We start from the raw sequence: 12,902 nt of genomic DNA on the forward strand, positions 1-12,902 counted from the left end.
CAGCCCGCGGCGGGGCCTCGCGGCCGCAGCTAGGCGGCTCCGAGCGGCTCCGCCTCCCTCTTTCGCGCTCAGCGGCCGGCGAGGAAGGATGGGTGAGCGCTGCGCTGCGCCGCGGCGGGCCGGGCCGCGCCGGGCCTGTGACGGGCCGGGGGGGCCCGGCGTGAGGCGGCGGGGGCGGGGGCACGGGCACGGGCAATGCCGGGCTGAGGCAGGCGCGTAGCGCTTCCCCGGTGCCGGCGCTGCCGGCCTGCCGCCGGCTCTGGGCCTACCGCCGCCGCCATTACTCGCCACATGGCCGCCGCTCCCCGGGAGCGCCGTCCCCGCAGAGGCGTAGGCGGGTGGCCGCCGGCGGCCGGGCCCCTCCGCCCGCTCACCCCTGTGCCCCCTTTGCTCCGCAGGGAAGTGCCGAGGGCTCCGTACGGCTCGGAAGCTCCGCAGCCACCGCCGCGACCAGAAGTGGCACGACAAGCAGTACAAGAAGGCCCACCTCGGGACGGCGCTGAAGGCCAACCCCTTCGGCGGCGCCTCCCACGCCAAGGGGATCGTCCTGGAGAAAGTGTGGGTAGAGCTGCGAGCGGTGGGGTGAGGCAGACACCCGTGGGGGGTGGAGGGGGGTGCCTCCCTGCCCGGGAGACCCCCCGGGACGTTGAGGTCTTCGGGATGGACCTCAGAGGAGGAGAGAAGCAGCGCTGAGCTGTGCTGTTTTCTAAGTATACAGGAGGTTTTGCTACTTGTAACATCCCACGTTTCTCTTAATTTCTGTTGAATTGAAAACGGGGTTTATTTTTCCAAGTGGCTGTGGTGCAAGCTGGGGGTTTTTTGCTCATACACGTGTCACTGTAAAAATTCTGCATATTTAGAAGCAGAAAAACAAAAATAACCCCTTAATCAGTGTAGGATTGGGGGATGGATTTTATGTGTGTTCCTTGTGTCAAAGATTCCACCCACTTGTCTTCCGGCCTGTTTTTTGGTTGGGTTTTTTTTATCATTTATAAGCTTCACTGGGACACTTCCAGGGCTGCGCCAGGGTGTTTCTCTTCCTCCACTCCCTGCCTCCAGATTTTTATTTATTGAATTAACCATATGTCTGTAGGAGATTAATTTTCAATTCTTACTCATCTTAGGAACTGGGCTTTTACGTATTGAACAGCTCTAAATAGATAACCAACAAGTTATGGTTTTGAAGTACAGATGTACAAATACTGTAATTTGTGATGGTGTAATGGGTATCTGCTAATTCATCAAACTGATTTTTGCTAATTTATTTCTATATGCTTCCATTTTAGTGGAGTAGAAGCTAAACAGCCCAACTCTGCCATCAGGAAATGTGTGAGAGTTCAGCTGATTAAGAATGGCAAAAAAATAACAGCTTTTGTTCCCAACGATGGCTGTCTGAACTTCATTGAGGTAATTTTCAAGAAGCGATCTACAAAATGCTGTGTATCAAAGAAACATGATGGATGGATTAAGGGGATGGTTAGACAAGGGAACGTGACTTTCTGCACCACGTGTATCTTGAAGCTGTAGTGGCAGAGGCAGGCAAATACATAAGCGGTGGTTTTGCACTTTCCCCTCCCTTGGCAAAGCCAGTTCTTAGCTGTGCTGCTGCAAGCTACATGACATCTCTGCTTACGTTTCCTTTCTCCAAAACACCAGAGCGGCTAACGGTCCTATATTAATGTTTGTTATCAACAACCTTCAGTATTACCACCCTTTCTTTACATTTGAGCAACACCCTAGACTTTCTAACGTTACCTGTGTCAGAAGTATGTACGGGTTTAATGTTCGTAGCTTTGTAACTACGTGGCCTTTCATTGCAGGAGAACGATGAAGTCCTGGTCGCTGGTTTCGGTCGGAAGGGTCATGCTGTTGGTGACATTCCTGGAGTTCGCTTCAAGGTTGTCAAAGTAGCCAATGTTTCTCTGTTGGCCTTGTACAAGGGCAAGAAGGAGAGGCCAAGATCATAAATCTAGATTGATTTGCCAAGAATGTCAATAAAATTTTTGATCGGAAAAACTTCCATGTTTGTTATTTAAGGCTTCCAGGTTTTTTTGTGTATCTGTGGGTGATGTACCTCAGAGATGTTGGGGCATGGTGTCTGTCTTCCTGGCAGCTGGCTTTTCCTTCTGTAAGAAATGCTTTGCTGTTGGGCAACAGAAGAGAGCCAGAGCATCTTTATAAGTGGCAGGTGAGCCTGAAAAGCACTGTGTTTCCAGATTTACCTCTGTTGCGTGGAGCAGCGCAGCTGTCGGGTGGGAATGTCAGAGGTTTTTACTTCATAGAATTAAGGGGTGTTTTAGTGCTTTGTGGATCGTCCCTGATTGCCAGCACTTTTGTGAAGGCTTCTTCAGCTTAATAACTAGAGTAGTGACTGTCTTGCTGTCAAGCTGGACTGATAGATCTCTGAGGCCTCTGTCCTCTCAGAAACCCTTCCTGAATGCTGTCATGAAGAGGGCTCCACGAAACAATGTGGAGTATTATGCTGCCACTTGTGCAGAGCCATAAAGATTTTGAAGCTTGGGCCTAATAGTGACACTAGCACAGAGCTAACGGGCTTTGGCCTGAGGATGTAGGTGGCCTTGAAGGGGAAGGTATGCAGGGATTGCTCCATTGCCTGGAGGGCTGGAGCACAGTAACATCATGGAAGGGAGCAGCACTCCCTCACCCTGGCACATGTGGTCTGTACAGCTGACACATGCTACGTGCACCAAAAGTGAAAGTGGGCTGACTATGGCTTTGGTGTTACAGCCTTAACAATCCGAAGGGGCTGCATCATGAACCCCTGTGTTGCTGCGGGTGGTTCCTGCAGTGGAAGGTTCACCGCCACACCTTGTAGTGAAGTTACGTTTCCTTGATGTCTGTTGATACAAATCTGCAGTGGGCATTTCTTACCAGATGTCAGTCAGCACTTAGAGATGGAATATAACTTAGGATGAAAACGTTTGTCATGCAGCATGACTAGATTTTGTTTCTCTGTTCACTCTGCTGTGACCTTTTGCTAGTCATTCAATTTTTGCTCTCTAAATAGAGGTAATTCCAGTTTTATAAAATACCACTGTACTCTATGAAGAAAGATAGATTGCTTTTCAGGAGCACGGGATAACTCTACTTGTTTGTTGGACACTAGATAGTTCAAATATGACATAATTATATAGAGGTGGTTGGTTGTTGGGTTTGTTTTTTTTTTTCCCAAAGCCTGAAGTATTCTGTATCACTCCCTTGTTTTTCACTATCTGCTCAGTGGCTAAGCATAGATGCTGTTTGAATGATGTTTGTATTAACTGTAATAAATACTACACAATCCAGAACTTAAATTAACAGACTCAATCTTTTTTGGAAGAAACAGGCTGCTGTCTAGTGTAGATGGAATTTTATCTTCAGTCATCATGTCAGTCATAAAACTCTTCCCGTAGGAACTGAAATGAAATTTCTTACTGCTAGGTTTGGCCAAGAAAAAAACCCTAATGTTTCTGTGGGACTATTAAATTCATTGGGATTCAAAACATCCCCTCAAGCAAGTTGGGAGGAAAAACTGCATGAATATTAATGCATATTTTGGAAAACAGCCTTCCTCAAATGGAAGTTGGTTGCTGTAAATGTTGAAAATGTTATTTATTCATAGTCTTCAGATGATGACGGCAGTTCTAGTTTCTAGTGTGAAGACAGGCAATGGCACCTGGCACACAACTCATCAGGTTTAGGTCCTGAAGAGATTATTAAACCATTTCTCTAATCTTACCTGTGTCCTGCTCAGCCCATAGAACTTCACCCAGTTGCTTCCATGTTAAGTGCAAATTAAGTCTAAATAGTTGGACTTGGGCAAGCCTGCCTGATCTGAAAACACACGTTTCTTTTAGTGCATTCCAGATCCTTTCATTTAACTGCTGTGTTACTGACTTGAACATGTCTTTGAGTAGGGCTTTCTGCCTTTCTTTGCTAGATTAAAAAAACCCTTCTAAATAGTTTGATTTTTTTTTTTTACTTTTCAGAGATGTCTGCACCATCATCAGGCTACTTGAAAAACTGAAGTATTTAATCAGTATCTTCAAACATTTTTCTCCCTGTATTGTCCAGTTTTTCAACATCACTTTAAAATGTGGATGCCAGAACTAACACAGAATTATAGAACAGAACATCAAGCAAGGAGCCAGCGTGTCCCTTTGTCAGCCTTTAAGTAATTGCCAGATCTTCTGTTCTGTTGATACTTGCACTCATATATTTTATCCTGAATTTGGCTCCTTGAAAGTACATTTTGCACAAAGCTTATAGTGGAGCACTGGCTTCTTTGTTTCATGTTAGAGCTATTTTATGCAATAAAACCTCAAAATACTTATTTGGCTGAAGTTAGGGGGTAAACAATTCCCTCATTATAATCACAATTCATCCGTGTGTTCATCCAAAAGGCTCTGCTTCACTTAGTATTCATTAACTTACATGAAAATGGAGTAAAATTCGAGAACAGATTGAGAACCTCTACTACTGGGTATTCTGTAGCTTGGTCATCTGGGAATTTGTGAAATTTGGACTCAAATCCTTGTTCAGGTGCAGAACCGATGTTGAACTTAGGTGTCCCTTATCCTTGTAAATGCAGCAGCCCCAGTCGTAACAAAAATGGCTTTTGCTGCAGCCCATGCCCAGCTTTAAGGGGCAGCTTTGGACAAGCAGCTCTCTGTGCTTCCAGAGTTAAGACTCCCTGTCTTGGAACCTGACTTAAATACTGTTTGAGGTTTTCAGAGCGAGGCCTTAACTCCTTGACTAACCTTGGACATAGTGTAAATGCACGGCGCCTGTAGCACGCTTCAGCCAACGAGCACGTCGGAGCGTAAGGGAAGAGGTCTGGAGGACCACGCCGTCAGCCGTCCCCGCGGCTCCCCAGGGTACCCAACATCGCCATATTTTTTACTGCACATTCTGGTTTCCTAGCCCTCCTGTCTTCTTGGATAGTGGAGGGTTAACTGATTGTAAATTTTTTCTTTCATGCAACCATATGCGTGTTCTGGTTGTGTTCTCTTTTCACCCAAAATGTTATGCGGATGGATTTTGAGGATCTTCTACATCTGCCCAGTATTTCTTACAGCTTCACTAAATCAAAGCTACTGTTTACGCACAGTAACCAGCCGTGCTATTGTATGCCCGGAAATCCCAGATACGTCCTTACCACGTCTGCTGTGGGCTCCATCTAACGCTTCTGTGAAATCTGGAACACATATGCGTAATCAGAGGTGGCACATAGTAGAGATGCATACATATTCTACTACAAAGTCTCCGAAATCCAGCCTTCATCTAGGAGGGGCAGAACAATGTGAGCAGCCAGCCAGGTTTGAAAGCATTTGCTGCCATCGGTACAGCTCTATTTACTAATAATATGCATCAAACCAACTGCAGGTAGACATGTGAGAGAAACCAGGTACACAGTTACATGGAAAACAGCTAGAACATCACCACCAATTTTTTTCAGGTGATCCCTGATTACTGTAAGACTGGAAGCTACTGGATGAGCAAACCTGAACACTGAGCTATGACTCACAACTTGCAGATCTGACAGCAGCTCCTGGTGGAAGAGACAGATCCCAGTCAGCTCATTTAATCAAGAAATCATGCTCTCATGTATGCAAATGTTATCCTACACAACTGCTGGTTTTAGGATTCCAGCTCAAATTCTACAGGAGATATGTTACTTCAGCTAAGGAAATCAGCAGCTTTGGTTTTGTTATTTTGATTTGCCTTTCTTGCATAGCAAGAATTACTAGTGACGCTGCCAGCGATACTTCTTTGAAAAAAAGGATTTTACTGCAGCCAGCGAAGGACTAGCGAAGTCCTCACAGTTCAAATTATTTTTAAATTCTAAAGTCAATCTGGCAGTACAGAAGATGAAGATTTACCCAGAGGTAAATGGAGCTAGACCAGTTTCCAGAAGTAGGGCGTTGTCATGAGGTAATCTTGCCACTAGATGTTGCTGTCAGTACAATGAGGGGAAAAGCTGTAACGTGAAAGGTCTAAAGCAGAAAGTTGTTTATGTAGTCTTTAACAAAAGAAATCTCCAAAATGGGAAATTTAGCTTTAAACTGATTCAGCGAGTTCCTGTTAGGAAAACGGGACACTTATTGCCTTGTCACCTTTGCGTACCTAAATGGTGGCTAGATGCTACATATAAGCACAAGAGCTTATGGAGTAAATTTGCCTGAAATCTTATTAGATCAAAAACATGGAAAAGAAAATAAACACTGGTGCTTATTGCTCCACCAAGCATGTGTACCTTTTAAAGGATTGGCTCAGTTAGGGGCTTGTTTTGGTTTGTTTTTTTAAAATTCTTGCAGTGTAGCAGAAGTGAGACTGCTATTAAGGTGAAGGGATAATAAAAGTCACCAGGAGTAGGAGCACACACAGAACAGGAAGCAGGACAAGAAAAGCTAGTTGCACATTTGAGCTGCATCTTATTATTTATTTTACAAGCATGTTTAGCAAGTAACATCTAGTCAACACTTAGGCACCAGGATTCTTCTAGCAAATGTGTCTGTGGATTCCATCAGGAATAACTTGTGAGAGCTGTACACTGTAGAAAGAAGTCCAAGGAAGATGAGCCAAGCCAAATCTCATCACCAGGTGATGATGGGTTTGAAGTCTAATAAAGAGGCATCAAAACTATGTGTTATACAACACAAATCCTCTGTAACGGAAGGGAACCCAGAGAGATCAGAGGAGAGGTGAACTTGTGCAATAGATGCAACAGTCCATGTTTCTAATTCATCAGCAAAGCACAAGTAAATATTAAAAGACTTGGCTAATCATACGACGCGAACAATACCTGACTGCTGGGTGCAGGAGAATGACCTTTACCAACCCTGGAGAAGCAATCAATACTTGGCGGAGTGAGGCCTGGCTGGAATCCACCAAAATTCAGTTCAGGATTTTGGTTTGGATCAAGTGCAAAGGAAAGAAGGATTAGTTCATTTCCTCAGTTTCCCAAATCTTTTTCTACCTATGCTCAGCCTGTGTTCTCCCCTGATGTGGGCTCTCCCTGCCCCTGGAAGTGGAGTGGAACCAACTGCAACGCTTGCTCAGCGGAAACAAAAATCCTTAAGACCGGCTTCTGCATTTTAAGGTGATGTATTCCAAAAGAGACATCGGGGGTTGTTCCTGGTGATGCAGATGACCGCTGGTGAAAATCTACTTACTGAGATTCTTCTCTATCTATAGCCTAATCCTGGGCAGCAACAAAGACTGGGAAAGGAAGCACCCAAATAGTATCTCACTCCATCTGGCCTCTGCTGCTGAGGCTAATAGTGCACGGCTCCTGAACCCAGCAGTGCACAAAGCACACAGCCTAATCTCTTTAGACAGGGCTACCTCTTCCAGTGTGCTGTACTAACAACATTACTGAAAAATAACACCACAGGAAAATATGCTGTTTTCCAACAGGCTTGAGGAAAAAGGTGTTCAAGGCAGGGCTCTGTAAAACCATTCCGTTTTCAAACACAGCAGTAAACTCCTCTCTTGCCTTAAGTTGAAATTCACCTTCAGTTGGTGACAGTTACAACAAGCTCTGAAGTGGTGAAGTGAAAGCTTGCTTGTGGTGCAGCATTTTTTTAACTCTAATGAAATCTAGGACATAAAGATAACAGGTGTGACACCTTCCCAATTCTTCCCAAGCACTCAATACATGCTTACTCTCTTCAGGGCCACTGTCCTAGCATGCCTCTGTATCAGCCTGGCTTTTAAAATTTAGGAATTAAAGTTGCAGCTTCTTGGCGCAGCAGTTTAGCAGCTACAGTTCATATACACTTTTTTTTTTATTCTAGATAGTAAGAACTTATTGCTAAGAAATGTTCTAAGCTCTCTGAAACACTTTTAAAAGCCTACATGGTACTAAAAATATGCACAGGTATTCATACATATGCTGTTCTCTAGAAAAGAGTATTTTGGAGGAAATAGTTGTAACTTCACAGTTCAGCGGAAAGAACAATTGTTTCTCCTTTGTGCTGGAATGGAAACGCTATGCAATATAAATATAGATGTCCAAAAAAATTCATTAAACCATAGTCATAGCAAATGGCAAAAAAAAAAAAAAGTTATTGAAAAAGTTTTGCTGAAATTCAGGGAGTTGCAACAACAATTGATATTGATTACCTCACTACATTCAGCTCTAATTAACCAGTTCAGCATTTTCTGTTGTGAAAACAAGCATGCAATTTCACCAGAGGAATGTTTCTTTTAGTATCCAAAACCAACCAATTACAAACCGTCTGGCAGACCAGATGGGGGGTTAAATTCTAACCTGATCATGCTGGCACAAATGAGGGATTATGTAGGTATCAATTGCATTCCAAAGACAAGCATATTTTTGGCTTAGTTGAAGACACGATATTCATTCTTCTTGCTGATTCTTTCAACCAAGGGCAGGTATGAGTCAGTTCTCTTAAAAGAAGTCCCCAGCAGCAATGGTCCTCAATATGTCTTCCCAGATTAGCAAGGTTGAACGAATGAGCAAATTTACAAAACTGTTTGGAACTGGAAATTTTCTTTTTGGTAGGCTGCAAGATTTCAGATCATGTATGTAACCCAGGTTCAGATCTAAGGATCTTCAATATATTTGCTAAATAAAAGTACAAAATAATGCTGCAATTAACTTGATTTTGTAATAAAATAGGCTTTTTGTACATAAACATTCTGCATAAAGTATCCTGCAAGTCATTAAGGCACAGATGTAAATGGGAAATTAGATGTCTACCTCCCACTTAAGCCATTAGAAAGTAGATATCTAAACAGGAGTATATCTCTCCTTGATACCAAACATTTATGTTATCCTGTATTTGTTTCTCAATTTAAGCTTAGTGTATTTGTACTAACCGAGATGAGTTTTTTGTCCAGTAGTTATTCTGGCCCAATTTCAGGGAAACGCTGACACTGATGATGACACTGCTCTGTTGCTTCGTTGTTTATGGTGTTTAACAGTTAAGAATTGTAGCCGCGCAGGGGAACTGTCAGTTTGCTTATCCATTTCATGCTCCCCATTACTACCATCATGTCTCAGTATCTGTAGGAACAGGGTCAAGGCACTGAAGAAGATTTTGGAGGGGCATTATCAGCAGGAAGGAAGCAAGACAGAGACAGCTTCAGACACTGGGAACAACTTGAGTGTCTGGCCAAGTGAATATATGGTTACAAGGTATCTAGGAGGTAGAGTGATTGCTAGGAGAAGATATCTAGGAGTTAAGAGTGTGACTGTCAGGACACTGACAGAGCAGTACCCCACTGTGCACAGCCATCCATTACACAAGTGCCTAGGGTTGTTTCTGACAGAGGAAATCTTAAGCCTAGTACAATATGCAATGCCCTGTCCAAATAATAGTCAGTTTTGTTTACAAATGATAAATTAAGCTGGAATGTAATGGGCAGAGACAATTCCTCCATGGAACAGAAAAATATTTATTTCTTATTTACATACAAATTCCACTTTTCTTTTAATTCTTAAAAAAAAAAGAGAAGATTGTGGTGCAATTGAAAGCTGATGTAGTGGAGAAAGTGACTGGAGTATATTCTCCCAGACTTATTTCGTATTTGTCTTCCTTCGTCTGTAATTACAATCTGTAAGTTACACTATCCCATGTACAGTGTCACATGGAAGCGATGCTGCCATTGAGTAGATCAATGACACTTCACAGACTTGCAATAAGAAGTTTTGCCAATAGCAAAGAAACCCAACTGGCCAAATCCTATTATGAGTAATACTGTTGTACCGCACTTTCTGCGTCCAAGACAGAAACAGGAAGAGCTGGTCTCCAAGAAATGCCTGCGAAACTATACTTCTAAATTTTGCACAGCAGCATCTTAGCGGCTGAATCTTCTCAAGGTCTAAGAACTAGTACTGAAAATAATACTCAAAATTGTTCCAGGCTCTTTTCTTCTCCTTTACCAAGGAAGAGTTCTTGTCCAGTGTAAGAGAAGACTAAAACCAGCACTTCAGCTAGAGGTTATTCCAAAGACACTCTGTATTCAGGATTGCATTTTATTGTCTCTGTTGTTTAAAAGTGGAATTTCTTCCGTATATTCAGCTTTCAGTGCACTACCAGGTAACATCTGTGATGCTTTGGGAAAATGAGCATAACTGATCCTCAGCTACGCTGATGCAGCATTCTGTGCTGACGGTTTACAGGGAACAACTCCATCAGTCCTTTCCACTTCCTTGATCCTAAGGTCATCAGGAGCTAATTCAGACCTTGGTTTAAATACAACTACCTGACGCCAGTTCTAAGTTACACTGAGAATAAAGGTCCCAAGGGCTGCCCAGCACAGTGTGACTGTGCCAACATGGTGGATGGTGGCAGGAGAAGCTGACAGAGCTGCTCAGCAATGCAGGGCAGCTGAGGAGGGTCCATTGCTTTCACTCCTCTGTTCCAGTAAATCACAAATGGAGGTCACAGAGCAGGGATGAACATTTAACAGCTCTTAAAACTGTTGTATCTGGGTTTTTTGTTTTTTTTTTTCCCCTCCTATGTAAGTCTCCCTTAAATCTGAAAATAGGCTATGGATGCAATTATCAAGTATGTTACCAACAGTGTTAAAAAAGACAACGCAGCTACTGTCATGGTACATGAACAGAAAGCTGTATTTTTTTAATCTTACGTGGAAAAATGGCTTTTCAGGTTGTTATGATCCAGAATGAGATAAGCTACATTCTTCCATTATTAATTCCAACTGGCTGGCAAAAGAATTCTGCACCAACTGAATTTTAAAGCCTGCACTGTATTTCAATCCACCAATAACATACGATGTAAGTATAAAATCACAGAATCACAGAATGGCAGGGGTTGGAAGGGACCTCTGGAGATCACCCCGTCCAACCCCCACCTTCTTGAGCAGGCACACCCAGAGCAGGGGACACAGGACTGCGTCCAGGCGGGGTGTGAATGTCTCCAGGGAAGGGACCCCACAGCCTCCCTGGGCAGCCTGTGCCACGGCTCTGGCACCCACACAACCAATCAAAATATCTGAAAACTCAGAATCGGAAACCCGAGGCATTTCACATTTCCAGCTCTGATGGAAATTGGACTCTGGATGAAAGTGACATATTGCTGAGTATTGTGGTTCAGCCGGCAACTGAGCCCCACAGAGCTGCTCGCTCCCTCCCCCACCGGCAGGATGGGGGAGAGAATCAGAAGGGTCACGCTCATGGGTTGAGACAAGAACAGTTTAATAATTAAAGTAAAACGATAACAACAGCAACTGCAACAATGATGCAATGGAAAGAATGAAAGAGGCGCAAAACCCAGGGCGGGAGGGAAATGAACAACCAAACCAACAGGCCCCGACGCAGCCGCTCACCACCCACTGACCCGACACCGCCAGTCCCCGAGCCGCAACTGCCCCGGTTACTGTGCTGGTCGTGGCGTCACGTGGCACGGAGTGAGCATCCCATTGGCCAGTCGGGGTCAGCTGTCTTGGCCGTGGCCCCGCTCACATACCCATGCCTCTAGGGTCGAGGTAGGCTTGCCATCCCACCTCATCATGTCCTCTCCATGGTCACACAGGTAGAACCATAGGGTGGCCTGTGGTGTGTATCCTCTCCTTTGAGCAAAAAGACCCTTATTCCTAACAGCTGAGACACTACCCTGTAGAGATGGAGAGCAGGACATTTCTTCTTTGAGTTGCTGGACCTCTTGGGACAGTTTCTCCACAGCAGAGACTAGGAAGGAAGAGATGTTTGCTTCGTAATCCCAGAGTCTATCAATCACCTCCACCATTGTTGGTGCTTCATCATCTCTCCAGGACATCACTGCCAATGAGTTTGCATACGAGGATGGTGCGCTCCATACAAACTTCTGCCACATGGGTCATGTGCACTGGGCTTCTTCTGGATCTTTGGATGACTCTTGATTGTCCAGGTCACCATCAATCACCTCAAGCACAGCTAATTCCCTCAGGTACTGGATGCCTTTCTCCATGGTTGTCCATTTTCCTGGGCAGTATGTAACATCATCTTTGAAGGGATACCTTTCCTTCACTCCAGACAGGAGTCACCTCCAGATGCTGAGGGCTTGTGCCCCTTTCCCAATTGCTTTATCAACACCCCCTTCCCCAAAAAGGGATCCCAGTTGTATGGCTTCTTTCCCCTGTTATTCCAGGCTACTGGCCCCATTATCCCAGCATCAGAGCAATTTGCTCACCTAGATGATGGCTGAAATTTTCACATATCTCGCAACTCACTCAAGGACAGGATTGGGTAGTCTCAGTTTCCTCGATTAGGATATTCTGTGTTTGGTGTCACACGTGAGGATGGTCCATGCATCAGGCTGTGGTGGAGGTGGTCCCTAGGTGAAGTAGTCTCAGCCCAGACACTGATTGCCACACGCTTAAACCACATCCTACAAGTATTTTGCCATACATATCCTCACAGATGGTGCAGATTTTCTAGGGACATGATTTTCAGTAAATAAATTTAGTGGATCCAAACCCAGCATCTCAACTCTGTATCAGGGACCCATAGGCTTATGTATTTGTGTGCAGTGTTACTAAGGCCATAGCCACGCTAAAACAGAGGTAGGAAATGAGTGACTTTAAGCGGTCAATGCAATCACAATGGAGCTCAGGTCTTGGCTGTGCTTGGGAGTTGCTGTCGCAACTGCAGCCAACTCTTAGGTGTTCCACTGTAACCGGGCAAGTCCTTGCCAGAAGAAGAACCACAAATAGTCATCTTTCCACATTGTGTTGCTTAGCAGTTGGAAAGGATTCCTTTGTTTGATTTTATCCCTAGGAAAGTCTGCAGTAACATTACTACAGCTAACCATCATCTGTCCTTCAGCTTAGAGGTCTGAAGTGGAGACATCATACAGGAAGAAGAGAAGAGATGAAATTAAAATCATCATAGCAGAGTTATGTTACATCATACCACCAACCATGTGCCA

At 44.3% G+C, this 12,902-nt stretch overlaps 2 protein-coding genes across 3 annotated transcripts in view; one reads left to right on the forward strand and one right to left on the reverse strand.

The window, feature by feature from the left end:
* On the forward strand, nt 1-2,020 carry RPS23 (ribosomal protein S23). Its single transcript, XM_075079036.1, has 4 exons — nt 1-92; nt 399-558; nt 1,287-1,407; nt 1,821-2,020. The coding sequence occupies exons 1-4, from the start codon at nt 89-91 to the stop codon at nt 1,965-1,967; spliced, it is 432 nt and encodes a 143-aa protein (XP_074935137.1). The 5' UTR covers nt 1-88; the 3' UTR covers nt 1,968-2,020.
* A 7,386-nt stretch (nt 2,021-9,406) lies between these two features.
* The window catches only part of ATG10 (autophagy related 10), a 93,678-nt gene continuing 90,182 nt past the window's right edge, over nt 9,407-12,902 (reverse strand). For both annotated transcript variants that reach the window (XM_075079038.1, XM_075079037.1), the window contains one exon: nt 9,407-12,808. In XM_075079038.1, the coding sequence (XP_074935139.1) occupies nt 12,796-12,808 (13 nt within the window). In that variant the 3' untranslated portion in view covers nt 9,407-12,795. The remainder of the gene's footprint in view (nt 12,809-12,902) is intronic.

The sequence above is a fragment of the Phalacrocorax aristotelis genome, chromosome Z (genome assembly GCF_949628215.1).
Source record: "Phalacrocorax aristotelis chromosome Z, bGulAri2.1, whole genome shotgun sequence".
Taxonomy (NCBI): domain Eukaryota; kingdom Metazoa; phylum Chordata; class Aves; order Suliformes; family Phalacrocoracidae; genus Phalacrocorax; species Phalacrocorax aristotelis.